This window comes from Ursus arctos, unplaced genomic scaffold, assembly GCF_023065955.2.
Source record: "Ursus arctos isolate Adak ecotype North America unplaced genomic scaffold, UrsArc2.0 scaffold_12, whole genome shotgun sequence".
NCBI classification, from domain to species: domain Eukaryota; kingdom Metazoa; phylum Chordata; class Mammalia; order Carnivora; family Ursidae; genus Ursus; species Ursus arctos.
Genome location: NW_026622786.1, coordinates 59613594 through 59635247, shown reverse-complemented (window position 1 = coordinate 59635247; position 21654 = coordinate 59613594). Strand labels below are relative to the sequence as shown.

The following is a 21654-nucleotide window of genomic DNA, read 5'->3' as shown; positions in this document are numbered from 1 at the left end:
GTTGCCTCTCCTATAAAATGGGAACGCCTGTCCAAAGGTTGTTTTCAAGCTTAAATGAGACAACATTTTACCTCCAGCACACCCTCTCCACTCCCTTTTACCTACATGTACTCTCTTGATGCATTGCAGCATTGCTCGGCCTTGCAACATATGCACTCTGACCGTCCTAGGGGCTTGGTCGCAACAGGAGGGGGTCGCTTCCCCAGCACACCTTGGAACATCATCGGCTCACTCAGCAAACCACACGGATAATAAAACCCCATGCTCTGGGGCATTTGCTGATCACCTGCAAAGATGAAGACTCGCCAACCCTACAAAGGCATTGTACCCTTACCTGACTCACGGGACTTGGAGGGATAATGTTAAGGGCTTTGTTCTTTCCAACATCAAAATTCAAGCCCAGCCACTGCCACAGGCAGCACACTGAGCTTAATGAAGCAGTGGGATGAACTAATATGGCAAATCTTATAGCTTTACTACCAATATGGCCCACATCACGCTAAATTACGGCACCAGACGTGATTGGACACACATCACAAAAGGAGAAGTAGTTCACAGAATGGTAGGAATTTTCAAAGCGACATAATAAGAATCTCAAGAGCCAGCATTTAGGGGAGATGTTTGTGTTTTGTAATTTTCTTTCTCCTTGTGCAAATCATTCTCTCTCACATTTCATGATAATCAATTCAACAAACACTTACTGAGTACCTACCAGGTTCTGAGTGCTGTGCTAGGAACTCATGGCTAATGGGAGACACAGAAAAATGAGCCAAAAATGATAGGAGAAACATGGCAAGTGTGATGATTTGGGTAAGATCAAGGTGTTATGGAATACTTCACAAATCCAGTCGAATGAGGCTTTGTTAGTCATAAATTCATTCATTCATTCAATTTATTCATTCAACCAACATTGCTGCATATCTACATCTTTCAGCACTGCGCTCAGTGGTAGAAGTGAAGGGGTTAACAAGACAGACAGTCCCTGCCATCACAGGACTCCCAGCCTAATGAGTGATAAAGAGGAACAAAAAGACAACTAACGATATATTACGGTGAGCGAAATGAGATGTCTGAGAGCACACAAAATAGTCATGACCCACAGTTGGGGGTCACGTAGGTGGAGTGCAATCGGGCACCAAAGCATTTCTGCAGACAGTAATATCGAACTTGAAACTAAAGGATAAGTGGAGTTAGCTCTGAAAAGAAATAAAGGAAAGCGCATTCTTGGGAGAAGAAACAGGATTTGCCAAACCCCAAATGTAAATGATCACATGGTATGATCAGGAAACTGAAATTAATTCAGTTTCACCACAGAATGGACTATCACTGCGGAACGGCGAGGAGAGATGGGAAAGATAAGGAGGGCATCAGACCCCTCGGGGCCTCTCTGACACCATGAGAAGCCCTGTGCACATTACCCTGGGGGCAGTCGGAGCCGCTCCCTGAAGGGGTCCGCAGCAGAGGTGAGACCTGATCAGATCTCCCTGTTGGTGAGCAGTGTCCAGAACAGTCTGGAGACGGAAAAGACTGAAAACCTGCAGACCACTTAGGAGGGGTGTGAGAACAATCTAGATGGCAGATGAAGGCAGCCGGGGCTGTCCTTAGGAGAGGAGCAGCAAGGAGAGACAGAATGAACAGCTTTGGGAGGCATGTAGGAGGTCACAAGGCTGACAGTCAGGGATTAATTAATTGAGAACGTTATGAAGCTCAAAATGTCACGGATGGTGGCCCCAACAAACAGTTGTTGGGTACTGAAGGATGACCAGGAGTTGGCTCAGTGAAAGGATGGGGTGAGAAAGATGAGCCAGGGAAAAGGAACAGATGTCACAGAGGTGAGTTCTGGGAACTGAAAATCAGTGTGGCTTGGGGTAAGATGAGGCCAAGTGACAAAGAGCCAGCGACCAAATCTCGGAGGGCTTCCTTGAGGTGTTATCCTCGTTGGTATGCTGCCGGGGTTATACAATATACTCAAGGAAGAAAGGGTGTGAAGGAGGCTTGAAGAGGCCTGGCTTCTTATAAACGAACCAGTTAAAATGAGGCCCGGAACTAAGCCACCGGTGAAACCTGAAATGAGTTTGTCTTCAGCGAATGACTGCAATGAGTGATGTGTCCTGTAATAAATTCAAGACCGTGTGCTCAAAGAGCACAGAAGTCTTTCCTCACCACACATCACACCATCTGACAGCCAGTCCTACCATAAAGGACTGGACTTCTTGACCCAAAGCAAGACCCCTCCCTCCCAAGCCCTTCAGCCCCAGAGCTTTAGGGATCAACCTCAGAGAAACTGAGGTCATAGTGTAATTAAATCCTTGATTTTGAATTTCCAAAGCTTGCAAATCACAGAGTCCGGAGAGAACAATTAGCACACCGAGATCCAAAGCCCTGCCAAGGCAGAACGATGCCATAACTTTACACGAGGTGCCGAATCTGTTTCTGGGCCTCCCCTGCCAAAAAAAAGGGTGGAACCCCTGTAATTTTTTCGGATCTGCCAGCCCTCCAGCATCATGGCACAGGGCAAACCCATAGCATGCTTTAAGGGAAGACCACACAGACATGAACATCTGGCAGACCTAGTACTTTCCAGCTTATGCACACAAGCCACATGACCCAGGGCAAGTTTCCTGATCTTTCTGAACATTATTTTCTTATGTGTTCCATGGAAGAATATAAGATTTGGGCTCATTACGGATAATTTATCTAAAATGGTTTGCATGCAGGAAGTACAATACAAATGATGGCTATTAATAGATATTTATAGCTTAACAACATGGTTCAGTCTCCTTTGTATTTCCGGTCCGTCTTCCCCGTTATTATTGAAACAAGCATCCATTTGAAGTTGAACTAGTTCCTTCTTCTCAGTGATTCTCCCACGTGCTGCAGGAGAAAAGGGTGCCTTCTACTGTTCTCTGATTTCCTACAGCGTTAGGAGAGGTGCTGCCTCTTGGAGTTGGCCGGGGAGATGGGGCGCCGGAGGGAAAGGGAATGTTTCCTCATCCTGAGTCTGTGCACAGAGAACTGAATTGTGTTGGGTGTTGTATGTTATTCACTCATGTAATCCTCGTCACACTTCAAGATAGGTGCTATTGTCCCTATTTTATGGATGGAAAAGCTGAGGTTCAGAAAGGTCAAGTAGCTAGCCTGAGACGCCAAGTAGAAATTGCGCTAAGTCTTAAACTTAAGTTCATCTAATTCTAAAGCATGACCTCTTCCAGGAGTCTTCAATGTAGAGAAGAGGGAACAAACACGCCAAGACATCAATCCCAAGAAGGTAAGCTATTTGCAGTCTGGTGAGCTGGAGACAACACCAGCCAAGGGAGCTGTTCCTGGCCTCCAGGCCTGACTCTGCCCCTGCCCAGATGAGAGATGGTCGGCAAGCCCTTCTTTCGAGAGTTCATCTGTGAGCAAGAGGTTCTAATTAGCCCCCAAATGCTAATTCCTTACAAGCTTTTCTGTTTTTCTATTTCTAAAGAACTTATTCAAGTTTCTTTCAGAATATTGTCCTACTTGTATTTATTAAGATGAAAACTCACTTGCTTTTAGACAGGAAAGCTGTGAAAAGAGTTTAAGAATTTTCTTTATTATGATGAATGTGCCATATTTTAATGAACAAATATGAATTTGGGGTAAAAATAAAACATTAACTTTTGAGTAGTAATAGGCTGAGAATGAATAAAAGCAGCAAAGTAGAGAAAAACAGGTCTTTTCAAGGAAGGATGAGACCTATAAAAATCAGAAGGGCCTCCTGAGGGAGGAGTTCTTCCACTACATGAACTGCCTGCAGTCAGGGTCTCCTTTCCAGATACTTCTCTCTCCCCACAGAACACTGAGTGCTGGCAGGGCTCACAAACGGGGCTGGATAAATCCTTGTGGACAAAAGACCTCATTCATTCATTAATTAATGTTTCGTCTAGGTTTCAGATTGGGTCACACAGATCTAATTTCCTCCTCTGCTTGGTACCTGAGGAAAGAGAAGCTGGAAAAGTGGAAGTGGCCTGAGGGAGTGGTCAGACCCGGAGCGGCAGGCCTGAGGTAGGAGCCCAGGGCCAGGGTCTTGACGGATGGCGGGCGACCTCCCTGCAGGACAAGAGCAGTAGGCAGAGGCAGGGAAACAGCAGCTCTGCACCACAGGCTTCATAAAAAGAATTTTTTTTTGATTAATTGCCCCAGTCCCAAGGATCCAATCAGATAATGAACATGACAGCACTTCACAAGCTCCTCAGTGGTAAGCCAGTGTTTAAAGGATGTTTCCCCGGGCTAACTGGCCAGTTGAGGGATTAGGATCCTGAGTATGGCATTACTGAAACCACTCCTTAACCAAAATTAACCAGAATTTTTAAGAAACCTCGCAATAGGGATGCCTGGGTGGCTCGGTCAGTTAAGCGTCGGCCTTCGGCTCAGGTTATGATCCCACGGTCCTGGGATGGAGTCCCCGCATCAGGCTTCTGGCTCAGTGGGGAGCCTGCTTCTCCCTCTCCCTCTGCCTGCAGCTCCCCCTGCTTGTGTGCGCTCTCTCTCTGACAAATAAATAAATACAATCGTTAAAAATAAAAAGATTTAAAAAGAGAAAAAAGAAAAAAAAAGAAACTTCCCAAGAGTTCCCCCGGCTACCGAGGCACACAGCCAGGGTTCACACTCAGCTTGATGGGGCTCCAAAGCCGAGGCGTCTGCCATATGAACACCAACCTCTAGACCCACCAGGGCTTCGATTCTCGGGGCCAAATCTTTCAGGGAAGAAATAAGGTACCATTTTGTTGTTTTTATTGTTTTATTAACTAATGATCCTTGGACATAACTCTAATATCTGGGAAGTGAATAAATTTATTTCCAGGTATTTCTAGGAGACAGGAGACAGTGTGAACTGTAATCTGAGAAGGAAAAGGGCAGAAAAGCTAATTCTAACCAGACAGCTGCCATGTTGTGGATCCCATGCTGGACCTTCACCCACAATTCCTCCTCTCAGCCTTCTGATAAGTATTATTCGTGCGCGCACAAGCACACACATACACACTCACTTAGACAGGGTTCTAAGAGGCTAAATAACCCATCTCTGGTTACACAGCAAGAAGGAAAAGAATTAGAATCTAAAACCAGGCCCGGCTCCAAAGTGAGTGCTCTTTCTACCACACTCGCTGCCGGTGGCGCTGACTGAAAATCCCCAGGCACCACCCCCAGAGACGTCCGCACCTGCCCATCCTGGGACCTGTTCCTCTCCCACAGTCTTCTACTGGGTGGCCTAGTGCTGGTTTGATAAATAACCAGAATTGTGTCAGCTGTTCTCCCCCTTTGATGGCAGGTAACGAACCTGAAAATCTACATTCCCGTCCTCCATCAAATTCTACTCCTGGAACAGGCACCGTTTGACAAGCTGCATGTGTAGTGACACAATCTAATAAAAATGAAATGAAGAAAACAACTTTATTTCTTACTACTTCCAAGCCTTCCTTATTTGAATTGTGAATACTCCAGTTACGTCTCCTACATGGCCTGTCTAGAAATGCATTTTATGGTGAAATACGCCCCTGTGTGACTTGTATTTGAAACTATCTAACTTCCTTTCAAAAGCTTGGGTTAAAGAACCAGGGTGATAGGTTTGTGAGAAATTCTAAAGGGTCTCTTAAACTTTCTTTATGCCACTCTCGCTCATGATCGATGACCCATATTGTCAGGTCGTCTTTTTTAGGAAATAAAATATCTGCCCCAGGAACCATCTAAATCTTGCCAAAGGGGCAAAAAAAAAAAAAAAACCCTTCTAGTCTGTAATATCACGTAATAATATGAGAAATGTACTTATGATGTAATGTCAAATAACAAAGCAGGATATAAAATTGTATGACTTGGTATGATTACTTAAACACATTTCCTGAAAAGTCAGTCCAGTAGGAATTAACTAAGAATGTTAACAGCAGTTATTTTTGATTAATGGGATTAGGCATGCTTTCTTTGTCTCTTTTAATTACAGTAATAAGAATATATACCTTCTAAAAAGTCAAATAAAATTACTGAAAAAAGAAAAACATACATTTTTCCAGAAAGGGGCTTAAATATCATTCAGTATTTCCTTAGCACCAAAAATCACTGCACAAAATTATAAACTTTAATACTAGCCACAAAGATTGTTCAAGAAAAGAAAGCTATATGCCAATTGTGCTGATGGATATCAAAATCCTAAGTAAATACCAAAAAATCAAATCCGTATATAGAAAATAATACATCTTGAACAAGTAGTATTTACCTCAGAAATGAAGATTAGAAAAATCTATCAGTAAAATCCACCACAATATAAATTGAGAGGAAAAATATGTATAATCATTGAAATAAATACAGAACACATGTATGATAAAATTCAATGTGCAAATTCAGGATTTTAAAAATCACTTTCTAGACCATGATAAGTGAAGAATAAAAATAAAAAAAATCTCCAGTAAAAATTTAAATATCACACTTACAGAAAACTTAGAAGCATTTCCATTAACTGAAGATCAAGTTAAGGACACCTCTTATTACAAAATATTGTACTGACAGACCCAGCCAATGCAATAAGACAAGAAAAAGAATTACTTAAGGATTAGAGAGGAAGACAGAAACCTACTTATGAGGTTATATGTTGTCTCCATAGAAAATCAAAGAGGAATTGGAAGAATTAGTAACAAAGTTTAGTAATGCTATTATATCCAAGATTCAAGATCAATAAATAAAGTGTTAACATTTCCTTTTAAAGTTCTACTTAATTTGGCTGAGTCAGCAACATTTGCTTAAAGGAATACTTATTGTTCCACAGGGAAAACTGAAGAGCAAGAAATAAATTAATCCTGTCACAAGCACATTCTCTCCCTTTTTTAATGTATGTATGTGCTTTCATGGTGCTTTTAGCCAGAGAAGTCTATCAAGAATGCATATTGTTTATCACTGTTATATAACTAAGAACTATTATAAAATCTTACTTTGGGACAACTCAGCTATATACTTTTTAAGATCCCCTTGGTTCTAGAACGGGATAAGAGAAAACGGTATAATGCTGATGATGAAGGCGATGAAAATGAAGAAGAGGAAGAGGAGGAGAAGAGAACAGAAATGGGAGAAGAAAAACAGAGAAAAGAAGAGAGAGGAGGGAAATGGAGAAAGATGACAGGGAAGAAAGGAGATGAGAAGTAAGGAGAGAAGGATAAGGAGAAAAGGGAAGGAAAAAGTGAAAAGGAAGAGGAAGAACACACATAAAGACTCTTTGTTGGGATGCTTGGGTGGCTCAGTCAGTTAAGCATCAGCCTTCGGCTTAGGTCATGATCCCAAGATCCTGGGATCGAGCCCCACGTTGGGCTCTCTGCTCAGTGGGAACCCTGTTTCTTCCTCTGCCTCTCCCCGTGCTTGTGTTCTCTCTCTCTTTCTCTTTGTCAAATAAATGAATAAAATATTTTTTAAAATGGCTCTTTGTTGATCTTTTAATAAGCTCCAAGTAATATACTAAGTATTTAATCTGCCTTATCTCAATTATTCTTCATAGTAAGCCTCTGAAGTTTAATATTATATCCTTACTTATAGGAGAGAAAACAGACGCTTAGAGAGGTTAAGTAACATTCCAAGGTCACACAGTTAGGAAGTAGCATCGCTAGAATTTGAATCCAGGTCTACCTGCCCAGATTGCATGGTACTGGCCACTCTTGCATATGTATCGTGCTGGTTTTAGAGTCTTGTAAGACACGAAGATGAGGAGGTTCTAAAAAGGTCACTTTCATTTTCCCATTCCAAATCTTCAACTAAGCCAAAGCTCTGAAAACCTGAATCCTCACTTTAGAATGCTCCTGGTTTTGCATGTTAAAATTAAGAATGAAAAGATATTCAGTAAGATACAATTTTTAATGCATTAAGCATTCAAGAGCACAAGTTTAGTGGAAAGGTTAAATTTGAAGCAGAAATATAACTTGTCAGTTTTCACTGAAAAAGCATTTGAATTCTGGTACACGTCGTGCTCTGCAATCTTTTTTTCCCCGTGTAGCAGTTCTCCCAAGACCTGCTCTCTCACTGACTTGCTTTCCTTCTATTATTCTTAGACCATGATGCATAAAATACAAGGCTTACATTAAGTTTTAGGAAATAAAATAGACTACTTCCAAAATATTTGTGTTTCAAATAAACATCCAGAGCAAAATTTATTGTCCTTCCTGAGGTTCTGGCTGTCTGGGAGCTGCATATGTATTACATTTATGTCCCTTTTTCCTACAGAGTGTCAGACAAATGCCATCACGAAACATGACTGGGCAGGCACAGCAGTGTCTCAAACAAATCACTGCCTATACAAAGCAACTAAGTGCATCCCGGTTTGCAAGCCCATATTGACAGATTTCAAGACCTGAAAGAGAAGTCTATTAATCCTCTGCCACGCAGCTCAGAAGATGCGGGAGAGAAAGACAACACACAGCACGAAGGTGCTTACACCTAATTGCAACTGGAAGACAAACATCCTGAAAGGCATGGTCATAAAGCCATGGGACCAAATTCTCCAGAAAACACGGAGAGTGAGAGAATTATTTTATTATCATACTATGCATGCCAGTCCTCATTAACAGACATCTCCGTGCCTCCTCTGGGTCAAGCACGTTCTAAGTGTTGGAGTAAAGGGTCAACGAGAGGTCCAGCTCTGCAGGAACGCACAGTACAGCCGAAAAACAAAAATGTAGGCAATTTTTAACAAAGTGAGAGTCTCACAACGCGCTACTGCAGCAAAACAAACAAAACAACTAATCCAGTGCAGGGAGTCAGGAAAGGACTAAACCTGAAGACTAAATGGGAGCCAGTCTAGGAAAAAGTGGACAGTGACAAAGGATTTCGGGCTAGATTAATTGTCCGGTGGTTCTCCAAGTGTGGACTCCGGAGCAATAGCACCAGTACCGTCGGGGAACTTGTTCGAAATGCAGGCTTGGGCCCTCCCCCAGACCTACTGAACCCGAAAATTCTGCAGATGAGACCCAGCAACCTGTGTTTTAACAAGCCTTCCAGGTGATTCTGGCGCTGCTGGAATTTGAGAACTTTGGATACCTGCAAAAGTGAACTACAAGAGACAGAATGCCTGGAGGGTAAACAGGGTTGGATTGGGGGGCGGGGGGACGACTAGGCAGAGATGTTGCTTTGCTGGAGGGATGGGTAGAAGGCATACCAGGAAGGGTTTTATACCTTAGGAAAATAATTTTGGATTTTACCCAAGGCATAATGGAGAACCATTAAAATATTATACTACGAGTACAGAAAACAGCAAGTAACGCTGGCGCCCATTAAAAACATATGCCATCACAAAGACAGTACTATACATCATTGCAGAGATGAAACACTGCACAGATAAATAGCTGGTTAAGAAAGGAACAAATCAGCCCTACCTTTCTTTCTGGAGTCTTTCTTGGCGCTGGTTTTCACAGCTACTTGAAGTTCTGTCTCAGTTGACATCCTACTAAATCCTTAGTCCACTTCACACAGATCCCGGGCCTCGGCCAGGCTCATGGAGGACTCCTCTCCAAGAGAATGACTCCTCCCTTCAGAAACAACGCTCCGAGCTGCACATCTCATTCACTCCTTCCGAGCGCTGCAAATCAAGCCAAGAGAACATTCAGAATCATCACCCTTTTGAGGTTAAACAGAAATTAGTTGGGGGGTGGGGGGGTGGCAAAATAAACTGCCAAACGTACAAAACCAGGCAAATCTTGGTCTCCGTGTACAAATGGTTCACTTGATGTCATCAAGCCACTGACAGGGTTTGTAGCAAAGGGGATGAGAGGTCTACCTGAAACATGGTCTCTCAACCTAGGTACAGAACTCAAAACAGATCTTTTTAAAACCCTGGATTTCCAAGAAGGACAAAACCCAACTCCTTGTTTTCCACGTGTCTTGCTTTCAAGCAGTAGATGCCACCCAGAAAATACAGCAAAGGAGTATTTCCTGAGCAGCCCCGTGGAGACATTCTCAACAACAGGGCACCCATCCATCAGCCAAGCTTGAGCAGAGCCCTGGCGGCTAAAACAGATCATAGGGAAGTGACCTGTGGTCTGTCCCTCGCTGCCAGGCATCAGAGGGGACATGGAGTTGACATACAATTGGGCTCCAAGGGTAAGGTGACAAATGGGGCTGAGAAACTTCCAGCAAGCCAATTTTTATGTCAGCTTTTCCCTCAGCTATAAGAGCAGACAAGCATTTAATGTGGGGAGAAAAAGAAAAGAAGCCGGCCGCCACACATTCCATTCTTTCTTTCTTTAATAAATACGCGTTGCACCCTACTAGGTACTATTAAGCCCAGACTCTGTGCTGGGAAGAGATGATAATGATAATAATGATAACACAACCACTTCAATTACACCTAGTATTTACTGTGCACTTACTATATACTTTGCCCTCAGTCACTGCTTCACATATATTATCTCATTTGATTTCAGTTAAATTGAATGAATATATTTCCTGTGTCGAGTCAACTGTCTTTCCCAGTGACCATCTATCGGATAGTTATATCAGAGAGTTCAGTGGAAAATAAACATTTCACTAGTTATCCCATTTTTAAAGAAAATGAGGATAAAGCTACTGGAAACAGATCTTCAAACTGTGCAGCCAGTTCTGAGCTCATTCCACAGACCCAGAATGGTCGAATCCAAAAACACGGACCCTGAATGCCAGTTTCTGCTCAAAAAGAACAGTAAATCCAACCTCTTAATGATGACAACTAAAGAACGCTTAACTAGAAGGTTTAATATAAAAGCCACATAAAATTACAGGAAGGCTTTATACCCTCTAGATTCATCCATGTTGTTAGAAATGGCAAGAGGGTATAATGCTGAGTGAAATAAGTCAGAGAAAGACAAATACCATATGATTTCACTCATATGTGGAATTTAAGAGACAAAACAAAGAAGAAAAGAAACAAACACACTTGTATATACAGAAAATAAACTGGGGGTTACCAGTGGGGAGGTGGTGGGGAGCATGGGTGAAATCGGTAAAGGGAATTAAGAGTATACTTATTGTGATGAGCACTGAGAAGAGCTGACTCACTATATTGTACGCCTGAAACTAATTTAACACTGTGTGTTAATTATACTTAGATAAAAAAAACAATAAAATTAGTAAAATTACAGGAAGGCCCAATAGTAGGGAAATTCCCACCTTAGTCAAAGATACTTGGTTTATTTATTTGTTAACAAGTGATTTTTTTTTTTTTTTAAAGGACGCTGGCCCTGAATGAAAGATGTCTCAATGATAGGAACTAAAGCTACAACTAAGGAAAATGCTTTATACTGCCTTCCTAGAATGGGGCCCATGAAATCAAACACAGAAAACGAGAACCTTCCCTGCCCCCCTTGTGCCATCTATCTGCGCCACACCACTGGCCCTCACCCTTTTCCTAACCTCTCCCCTGACAGAAGACAACATTCCATGGGAGACGACAGAGCCACAAAGCTTGGCCATACATGGACCAAATTAATTTTATTAACAATACTGATCATTTCATTGCAACAAGTATCTACTAAGAACTTACGATGGGCCAGGTGCAAATGCTGGCTCATTCACGTCAGCGGACACCTACTGTGCAACCATCCTGGCTAAGAGTGCGGATTCTTTATTCCTGTCCTCAAAGATGCTCAGTCTAACGGAGATGTCGGTCATGTAAGGGACTGCAATACTCACACAGAACTAACACACACAAACACCACGTATACTGGGGCACAAAGGAGCAAGCACTCACCTTTGCTTAGAAGAGTCAAAATTCTCAGAGGAGGAGCCCTATACTGTGGGGTCTTGAAGAATGATTCTTATGTCAAGTGGAAAATCAGAGAAAGGACCAAAGGGCACTCAATAAATACATGTATAATCAATGAATGTTTGTTTGTTTCCGGCAGAAGGATCAGCTGTGCAAAGGCAAGGAGGCTTGCAATGAACAGCCCAACTAATAAAAGGAAAACTAAGTCTAGTAGGGAGGTGATGTACCTCCTTCTCTTTCCAATTTTAACTTGGGCTGCTACCTTTCTCTTCAATCTTTCTTCTTGAGTCTGCCTTGACATTCTATTGACCCCTCAAGGTTGAGTTCAAAGAACTGTATTATAGGCAGAAAGGTTTTCCAATCTCTCTATTAAATGGAATCTCTCCCTACTTATAGTATGATCTGCTTTTTGGCCAGCTGCATAGCTTCAGCCCCTTATAAGCAATGAGATATTGAGAAAGTTACTCAGCTCCTCCTTGCCTCAGTTTCTCCATCTGTATAATGGGGATAACATGGAGCTGCTGTGGAAATGAAGTGTGACTACACACATCACGTGCTTGGAAGAGTACCTGGCACACCTCCTGGAAAGCACTTAATAAAGATGAGGTGTTAATAATTTCCTGTGTTAACAGCTCAAGGTCAGATGGCGGTGTGTGTGACTACAAGTCCATACTGTGATCCTCCCTTTACAGAAGAGGAAACTGAGGCAGGTTAGGTCTCCCTTGTAAAGACACTGCAGGGAGAGATAGAATCTAAGATATTTCCATCATGCTGGTTTTGCACACAGTAGGTACCTAACACATAAATAGTAAAATGAGCTGAAATATATAGATTTTACACAATTTCAAGCCTTCTTAAAAGTTCATATATAAAACTGGTTGGGAACAGGGTCATTTTTTCCCCTTCAATTTTATAAAGCACAATACAGCACCTCTCCCTATTCCGTGGGTATCTCCGGCACCACTTGTTCGACAAAATGTGACTGTGTTCAACTGTTACAAAGCATTACTTGTGGATTTCTGCAGTACACCCCGATATCAATAATGAAAGGAAACCAACATCATTTCAAATAAAAAACTTAAATAACGAAGCTGCAGTAAGGAGAGAACATACCATAGCCCGGGTCCTGGCATCCCCTTTCATTTTCCAAAAGCCAGAGGTTGGGAAAATGCTGTGGAGTAACTCCAAATTATTTAGGAAATTCGTTTCTTTGTAATTAAGGAGATTAAAGTCCCCCAAGGGCCAGAAACCATGTGACAACTCAAATCATTTTCCCCCAGTAAAAGCTGCGAAACCCTATCAGTTAAATTCAGGCTCGCCTAGAATTTTGAAATGCTTCAATAATGTTTCTTTGCTCCACACAATCTGCGGTAATTTAATATTCCTGAAGTGTGTCAGGTTTTTTATAATGAGCTCTTCAAATCTAAATGTGAATTATGTAACATTCCACTACAGACATTCTGTCTAGTGAACTGCTTCTAAATGTAAAATCCTGTGTTCAGTGGGGGGGTTGGAGGGGAGTTGGGGGGGGGCACAAAAACACCAAACCACAAAGCAGAGAAAATACATAGGCCTTAATAAAAAAAAAAAAAAAAAAAAAAAAAAAAAAGCAGCAGCATAAAGGTTTGAGCATCCATAACAGAACAAACACATACTAAAAAACCCCACTGTAACACAAATTTGTGCTTTCTCTCCCCCCACACACCCCTCTCATATGACTCTACTGGAAAACAGCTAGCATCAGGAGGGCCCACTATTTACCAGGTACCGTACTACGAACTTTTTTTATTCGATCTTTCGACCACTTGAAAAGTTAGGTCTTATTATTAGTTTTCATTGAGCAAATAGAGAAAAGCAGAAGCTGGTTTTGGTAGCTGGGGCATGGTCACATGGCTATTAAGTAGCATCGGGTAGGGTACAAACTACTCTTCTCCCCACCTTCCCTGAGAAGCCTTCCAGATGTCCATCAGCTGGCAAACAGAGAAGCAAAATGTGGTCTATCCATGCAATGGAATATTATCCGGCCATAAAAAGGAATGAAGCACTGCCACACTCCACAACGTGGGTGAACCTTGACAACAGTAGGCCAAAGGAAGGAAGTGAAACACAAGCGGTCACACACCGTAGGATTCCATTTATATGAATGATCCAAAATAGATACAACCATAGAGAGATGGAAAGAAGATCAGTGGTTGCCAGGTCCTGAGGGAAGCAAGGGAGGGGGAGTGGCTGCTTCATGGGTACAGGGTCTCCTTTGGGGGTGCTAACAAGGTTTTGGAACTAGACAGAGGCAGTGGTTGCACAACATCATAAATGTAATAAATAACCCCTGGATCGTACATGTTAAAAATGGTTAATTTTATTTGGTGTGCATTTCACCTAAACTAAACAAAAATGAAAACAAGAAAACCTCTAAGCCAGGTCCCACATCCAGATTTAAGCCTTTGTGATATGCTAAGAACACTGCAAATCCCAGCAGTCCAAAAGGAAAACCCGGATTTAAAACACAAACGAAGAGGCAATCTTCCCAGAAGCCAGACTCTGGGTTCGTGTGGCAGCGATGCTGGGATTAAAAGCTGCATACCACTACCTGCGTGTTCTGGGACTCGGGCATTTTAATCAGCGTCGTCCAAGCTGCAAAGCACCCAAAACAGGTTATTAACAAGACTGAGAGTCTGCAACATTCCAGATGAAGAGCCTGTTTCCTCATCAGTAAAATGGAAAGACCACCCCCAAGGATGTAAGATTTGGAACTGAAGGAAAGAGTCATAAATCTGCTTGTCTTCACATAAAGAGAAACACAGGACAGACACGGCAGGGCACCAGGACATCGTTTTTCTCCACAGGGACATCTGGGTAGTGGAATGACCAGGTGACCGGGTGGAAGGATGTGGCAGAGGGCAATACTTCTGAGTACAGCTTTCTGCATTATTTCCCCCCATTTGGAAGCACATGGTTCTGCACACCTAAAAAAAATTAACAGGGGTGGGAAGTAGGGGGAAGGCTCAGACTAGAAGTGGACTGAGACAAGTTAATCCAATTGTATCTCAAACGAACATCACAAACACAGTCTCTGAAGGGGGTGAGAGAGAAAGAACTAATCCAAATAATTTATGAACACAGAATTTGACTGTTTACACTCAGTCTTGGGCAGGGTTGTAGCAGGGGGAGCTGCAAACAAACCCCAAACTTCTTTCAGTGGATTTTTTTTTCTTTTTGCTAGTGTTTTTGGGCGAATTACAAAACTATTTAAGATGTCTTACAGGACTGAATGAAGAGGTAAATGCTTTGATGTTCCTGGGAGCCCAGTTCTCACTATGAAAGAGGAGACATTAAATTATGGAAAGGAGGAAGCCAGGAAAGAATACGGTGGGAAGAGACTGGAAATGGGACATTTCCAGCGAACTCATGATTTATGAAATACGCATGCGTGTGTATATGTATGTACACATACGTGCGTTTATATGCACACATCTCCTAGCTCTGTCCATTGAGTGGGTCTAGGAGCAAAGATACCCAAGGAACAACCTGATGCCTAATAACTGGATTTTGGTTTTTTACTACCACTCCTCAGTAAAAGGAACCAGGGGTTCTTGGAGAACTGGCTGATTTCAGAGCCGGTGTAGGGCACGTGCAAGATAAGCCTGAAATACCTCATTATTCCAGTAGTAAGGAAGTGCTCGAGACAAATACAAATGATGGGGGCATGTCACAAGGATGCAGAAGCCATCTCAGAGGTGCAGTCACTGGCCCAATCTGGAATAATTTAAACACCAATGTCATTTAAGGATGGTAATAAATAATAAACCACTGGGGGGGAAAAACCCAACAGTCCATGAATCCACACGGATAACAGATGAAAGGAGGAAGGAGGGAAGGTTGTCTTGCTCAGAGTAAACAGGTACTATCTGGGATATACGGAGGGGGTGTGGGACATAAAATCAACATTTTGAAGCCATCAGAATAAAGCTTAGTTAGGCAGGAACCATCCATAAATGCTAAATCCAGGGAAATTTTTGATGAGAAGATATCTGCAGGTCTTCAAGGGTCTTCCCACCTATTACTTATAGTTGCAAGGGGGAAAATGTGTGATTACACAATGGGAAATTGAACACCTCTATTAGGTTATCCAAAAGAGCATTCACAAGCAGGGGCAGAGGGAGATGATGGGATACCTCAACTGAATATATCACTACCATGTAGTAGTCTGGCCCGGAATCTAATCACATCATGCATTTAAAAATTGGTGGGGGGGCAGGGGTGGGGGAGTCTGTATCCTTTAAAAATACAGTAATAAAAGACAAAGAGGAGCTGGGGAAATATTTTTAAAGAAAATAAATAGATATAACAACTAAATACAATACCTGTAGAAGATCCTGTAGCAGAGAGAAAAAAAATACTACAAAAGAAATTATTGGACCAATGGACAAATTTGAATATAAATGGCATATTAGGTGAAAATATTAGTGTATCAATGTTAAATTTATTCAATTTGGTAATTTTCCTACGGTTATGGAAGAGAAAATCCCGATTCTTAGGAATGAAGGGCTAAGATATATGCACTTCACTGTCAAATGATTCAAAAAAAAAAATTATATACTTGTATATATGTATGTGCACATGTGTGTATGTGTGTGTATATCCATATCCATAGAGAATACACAAATAATAAAGCCAATGGGATAAAATATTAGCAAAAAGTGAATCTAAGTAAAGGGTATGGCAGTTTTTATAGGTTTTAAAGGTATAATTTTTAAACCTTTTCCTGTAATTTTGAGATTATTTCTAAATTAAAAAAAAAAGTTTCTAAGAAGCCCAGCTCAGACCCTGGCACACAAAGGTATATAACAAAGCCAGTTACGGCCTCACTTTTAAGTTCAGACCCATTGCAGCTCCCTAGATGGCATGCTTTCTAATTCCCAAGGCTAGCTGAGGTTAAAATTAGTTTATGGCTGTCAGTTCTTATTACAGATTCCAACTTCACCTCGTATCTGCCCAGACTGCCTGACTTGGCAGAAGCCTCTGGACCAAGGTTGTTTTGAGCAGGCCTTTTTCTTCCTGAGCTCTGGACATCCTCTTCATACTCTGCCTCCGTGCCAGGAATTTGGCCACCAAGACTTTGCATCTAACTGCCCCACAGGTCACTGCAAGCTCGTCTCATTACTTGGACAGCACTAGTCTTCCCTGAACCCTCTCCTTCTCCCTCTGTGGTGCTACAGACTTAGCCTGTCAAATCTTTCCCTTTTTTAAAAAAATATGTCAGGGGCTACCTGATCTGATCTAGCCCACTTGGAAAATGCCTAAAATTTGCTCATTCTGCACATTGGTTCTCTTCAGGGACAATAAAATAGGAAAGAGTGAGGTTTTGCTGGAACCCAAAGGCAACATTTACTAAAAGCCGCTGGAGGTGTGAGAAGAACAAATGTTACAGGAGCGTCAGCAAAAGGCTAGTTAGAGAGACTGCATCCCTCACTTCTGATAAAAGACCACCATCCCCACAGCAAACACAGAGCCACCACCTGTTTTGACCAAAGCCTTCAAGAAAAATAATACACTGGCTTTAAAACTCTGAAGGTCACAAAGTTCATAGATTAACCATGTCACCATAGACCCACTCAAGGTTGTTTTGCCATATGGTGTGTTAAGGGGAGAAAAATCAGAGGTCAGAGACCTCTCTTGGCCTGAAGACTTCATTGTGGCTTGTTGGGTTATGTTTACCTCTCATTATGAAAATATAAAAAATAAAAAGAACTTCAGCTTGCAGAAAGTGTTCTAGAAAGCCATTCTCTGTAACAGAATGAAATAAATAAATGAGGGAAAGTGGAGTAAAGGGAAACAAATAATTGGAAATGAAGGTGAGGGTAGAAACTAGGATAGAGCACCAGAAAAATCTGTGAAGTTGAAGAAGAGAGGCTATAAAGCTGTCTATGAGATTCCTAGAGGCCAAAGCAAAGAAGGAAATGTGATCAGTTCTAAGTTTCACAAGGTTTATGCTCTAATAAAGCCTTTTCCCCCTTTTGAAACAGAAATGGAGAATGAAAAGGAGCTTTCATAAAAGCAACACTGTGTGGCATCATGGACATCAGCATCAGCACTGTCTCTACAAAGAAACTGAACAGGGACTTTTCAACAGCTCTTAATTTATGCTATAAGCATAATACTAAAGCATAATTTAGTAGTATCGCTTTTAAATAGGATCAAACCAATGTGACCCAAGTCATTTTAAGTTCTCTATGAATAAAGCATGCTTTCTGTTTTTTAACTGAAGTGAAAAATAAATAATTGGGATCTTCCTCTACAGCTATCTGGTGGTTTGGCTTTTCTAAGAATTTTCTAGAATTAAAAAACTATATATATAAATGGTTTATCAGTTTACTCATCTGTAAAATGGGATGATGCTGGGTATGGCTCATGGAATTAAGTGAATGGGAATACATGAAAGTTATGTGAAAGCACTTTTGGGAACATAAAATGCTATGTTCCAGAGGGCAAGCACCTTTATTATTCAGGTATTGGTCAACCTTCAACATGGGGATGATAGGAGGAACAAAATGTGTTTCTTTAATCAAACTCAAAGCTAACAAAAGTCAGAACCAGGTTTCAGCCATATTAAAGGAATTTATGTGACAGCAACAAAGTATACTTAGGAACATTTCATTTAACTAATGGATCACATAGTTTCATTAAGCATTTATTGCACCATGAAAATTCATTACATAAACTCTTAACACAGTATCAGAAAAAACAACCGTATAAACCTAAAATAATCCCATTAATGTTTTCATTACTTGGGGCCCCACGTTCACCCAACCTCTAAAATTCTCACCTCTGTTTCTACAAATATGTATGAGAAGGGGAAGAACCTAATGCAGTAACCGGTCCCAGAGGCTGGGCTGGAATCACACCTGCTACCACTGATTGTCTATGTATCGTTAGGCATGTGAGGTACTTAACCTTTCTCAGCCCCAATTTCTTCATCTGTAAAATGGGGATCCAGTGGGCCCCACAGTCTTCAAATCAGGGAACGTGCAGCCCAGGGAGAGCTCAAGAAAGTCCACTAGAGTGAAAAACTCAAACTCTGCAATAACTATTTAAAACTATTTTTATCTTTAAAAAAAAAAAGGAAATCATTTATTACTTAAATATGCAGATTAACAGCACATGTATGTAAATTTATACATAAGAACCCATATTCTGGTACAGGGTGCAGGTTTCAAAAATTATTCATTGATGGGAGGTGATGACTGGGCAGGTGACGGGGGGCCATTACAGTAGTTTAGTGGGAGCCACTGATACCGTTCAGGTCCTTTCAAGATGATGCTAGCCCAGGAATCACGCAGGGACTAGAGCTCAACGAATGATACTGAGGGCAGGGAAGCAAGCCGGGGGGCCTCCGTCAATGGAGCTGCTAAGTTTAAAAGCTTATGCTCTTCAAATTTCCTTTCCAAATATGTTCCAGATAAATGAATCTTCAGGGGGAAAGAAAAAAAAAAAGCAAATATCCCCAATTCCTTCAGCATGCAGCCATTAAATCACAGTTTCTAGAAATCCAATCAATTCAACGCACATTTCCTAAGCACCTACTCTGCGCAGAGCGGCCCCTGTGCTCCGTGCTGGTGGAACGGAGAGAGACGCACACCAAGGCCCGGCGGCGGCTACGCCCTCCCAGGGGCAGGCACTGGCCTCGGGTGGCCCTCATTCCTCTTCCCCAACACGCCCCCCAACGGGGCACCTTTCCATGGGGCATTTGAGCCAGGACACTACTGCTCACTTTAGCCCCATCAGCCCAACAGGGAGGCGGCCACACTGTGGCCTTGCTCTTCGCAAACTGGAAGCCGTCCTCCGTCATCCCGGTCCCTCCACTGCGGAACCGTGTCTGAGGAACTGGGACCGGCTGCGATTCCCTGGGGTCTTGCGGGAGGAAAAGACAAGTATTTAACGAGGCCCTCCCAGAGCAGGGGGTTCTAAATAAACAAAGGCCGCCTCTGGCAGCTTCCGAGCCGATTCACCTGAGCTGTATACTGCCATTACTTACGCTCCTCTCCGGCAGCGGCATTTCATTACCGTCCGAGCTGACGACGGGAGGAGAGCATGGCGGCCCACGTCTGTAAGGGGCGAGCCGGCGAGGGTGCGCATGGCCCCGCGCTGCCCGGGCAGTGGGGTGGTCCCGGGCGGGGCTCCTCCGGAAGTGTGCACATCAGCGGCTGTCCGGCTCACAGGGGCCGTGGGTGGGCTCCTCCCGGGGCGGCCCTTCCCGCTGGCCGCCAACGGGTGCCACCTTCTCCCCGCCCAGAGAGCCAAGAGAGGGGCGGCGTGCTTTCTCCCTTCCCTGACATCCTATTTTAATTCTTCTCTCTCCAACACCTCATTTTTACCACCTTCCTTTTGAGAAAAAAAAGGAGGGGGCCCATCATCATCCTTTGCGCTTCACTAATGATTTGCCAGTTCAATCTCAATTACCGTAAAATGGGATACACGGATGGCTCAAATTTTCTCCACAAAAGGATCTGTACTTGACTGGAAGCAACCCAATTTCCACAATTATCTCCCTCACAGAAAGCACACACAACAGTGATAAGCGTGGGGCTCTGTTTTCCTGACGCCGTAAATAGGGACGGATGCACTGACAAAGGAGCTCTTTTTTGTTTGTTTCCTGATTTGTGAATGTATTTATTTGAACCTTCTCACAGACACATAAAAATTCAATCACACTTGGCAAATACGGAGCAAATCACCAACACAGAAAGCTGTTTCCTCTCCACGCAATTTCCTCCTTACTGTTACACCCTCTACACTGCTTGGAATGGCAGTTCAAACTCCCCTCCGCGGGGAAGGCGTCCCTGACTGTGTGCTCCCTTCCCCTTGGCACAGCAGCTTCTACTGAGGACAGAGGCAGGACAGAGCAGAGGCCCCCAAACTGTGCCCCACAGTGGCATCGTGTGAGGAGCGGGAAAGACTACTGACGCTTGTCTGCCATCCTGCGATACTTATTTAACTGGTGTGAGGGGGGCCCACTGGGATCTTGAAAGCTCCCCAAGTGGTTTGAATGGGCAGCAAAATCTGGGAAGCACAAGCATCTTCAGGGCCAAGCGTGACCCCACTCCCTAGTCCCTGAGTTTGGGTCCAGCACTGAACCCCCGAGTTTGAAGTCATTCACTGCAAAATGAGAGGACTCTTGAGAATACATAGCTGATACAGGGAGGGTATCACATGACATAAGCCACATAAATGGTTACCATGTCATGAGACGTGCTGCTGGTAGGTGGGAAAATGTTCCCCCCTCTCCCCCAGTGCAAAGATGCCCATATGCCCATGACCTAATCATCAGAAGATGACTTAGGTGACTTAGATCCTAAGAATTTGGGCTTTTCAACAGATGAGGTCTCAATGACATTTGAGGTTTTGAACTGATGAGACCCTGGAGACACCTTGTTCAAAGTTTGCATCAGGGCTGGATGCGAACCTCTGGGGGCCACAAGGTGGACTAGGGTAGACAGAATGGGCCCCACAGATGTCCACTCCCTTAGCCAAATCCCAGCTGACTGCACCAGGTGTCGATACCTCAGCCAAGGACACTTCACTGGCTGACCGAGCAGCCACGACTTGGCCTGGCACGAAGGGTTAGATCCAAAGCAGATACAGGAGCAGATACGCATATTCTCTCTCTCTCAAGACTCTGATCTCATTAATGCAGATGCTGTCCAGTCGTAACTGGACCAGGAGTGAAAAGATACACAGGAAGAAGCCAGGAGGCAGCAATGGAACGACTGAGCACCAGGGACGAGTGAGCCCAAGTAAAAATGAACAGAAGCCACCAATTAGAAAAAAATATATATATAATTAAGAGAGAGAAACAGATCATTTTCAGGAGACGTAGTCACGGAGGGCACCCCATGGCAGGGAGTGAACGATGTCCTGTGCAATGG

At 42.9% G+C, this 21654-nt stretch overlaps 1 protein-coding gene across 3 annotated transcripts in view; it reads right to left on the bottom strand.

Annotated features, from left to right (window-relative positions):
* DAB1 (DAB adaptor protein 1) overlaps positions 1-21654 on the bottom strand; it is a 1098018-nt gene that overhangs the window by 260318 nt on the left and 816046 nt on the right. For all 3 annotated transcript variants that reach the window (XM_057310634.1, XM_048220365.2, XM_057310635.1), the window contains one exon: positions 9366-9568. In XM_057310634.1, coding sequence (XP_057166617.1) covers positions 9366-9432 — 67 coding nt within the window. In that variant the 5' untranslated portion in view covers positions 9433-9568. The remainder of the gene's footprint in view (positions 1-9365; positions 9569-21654) is intronic.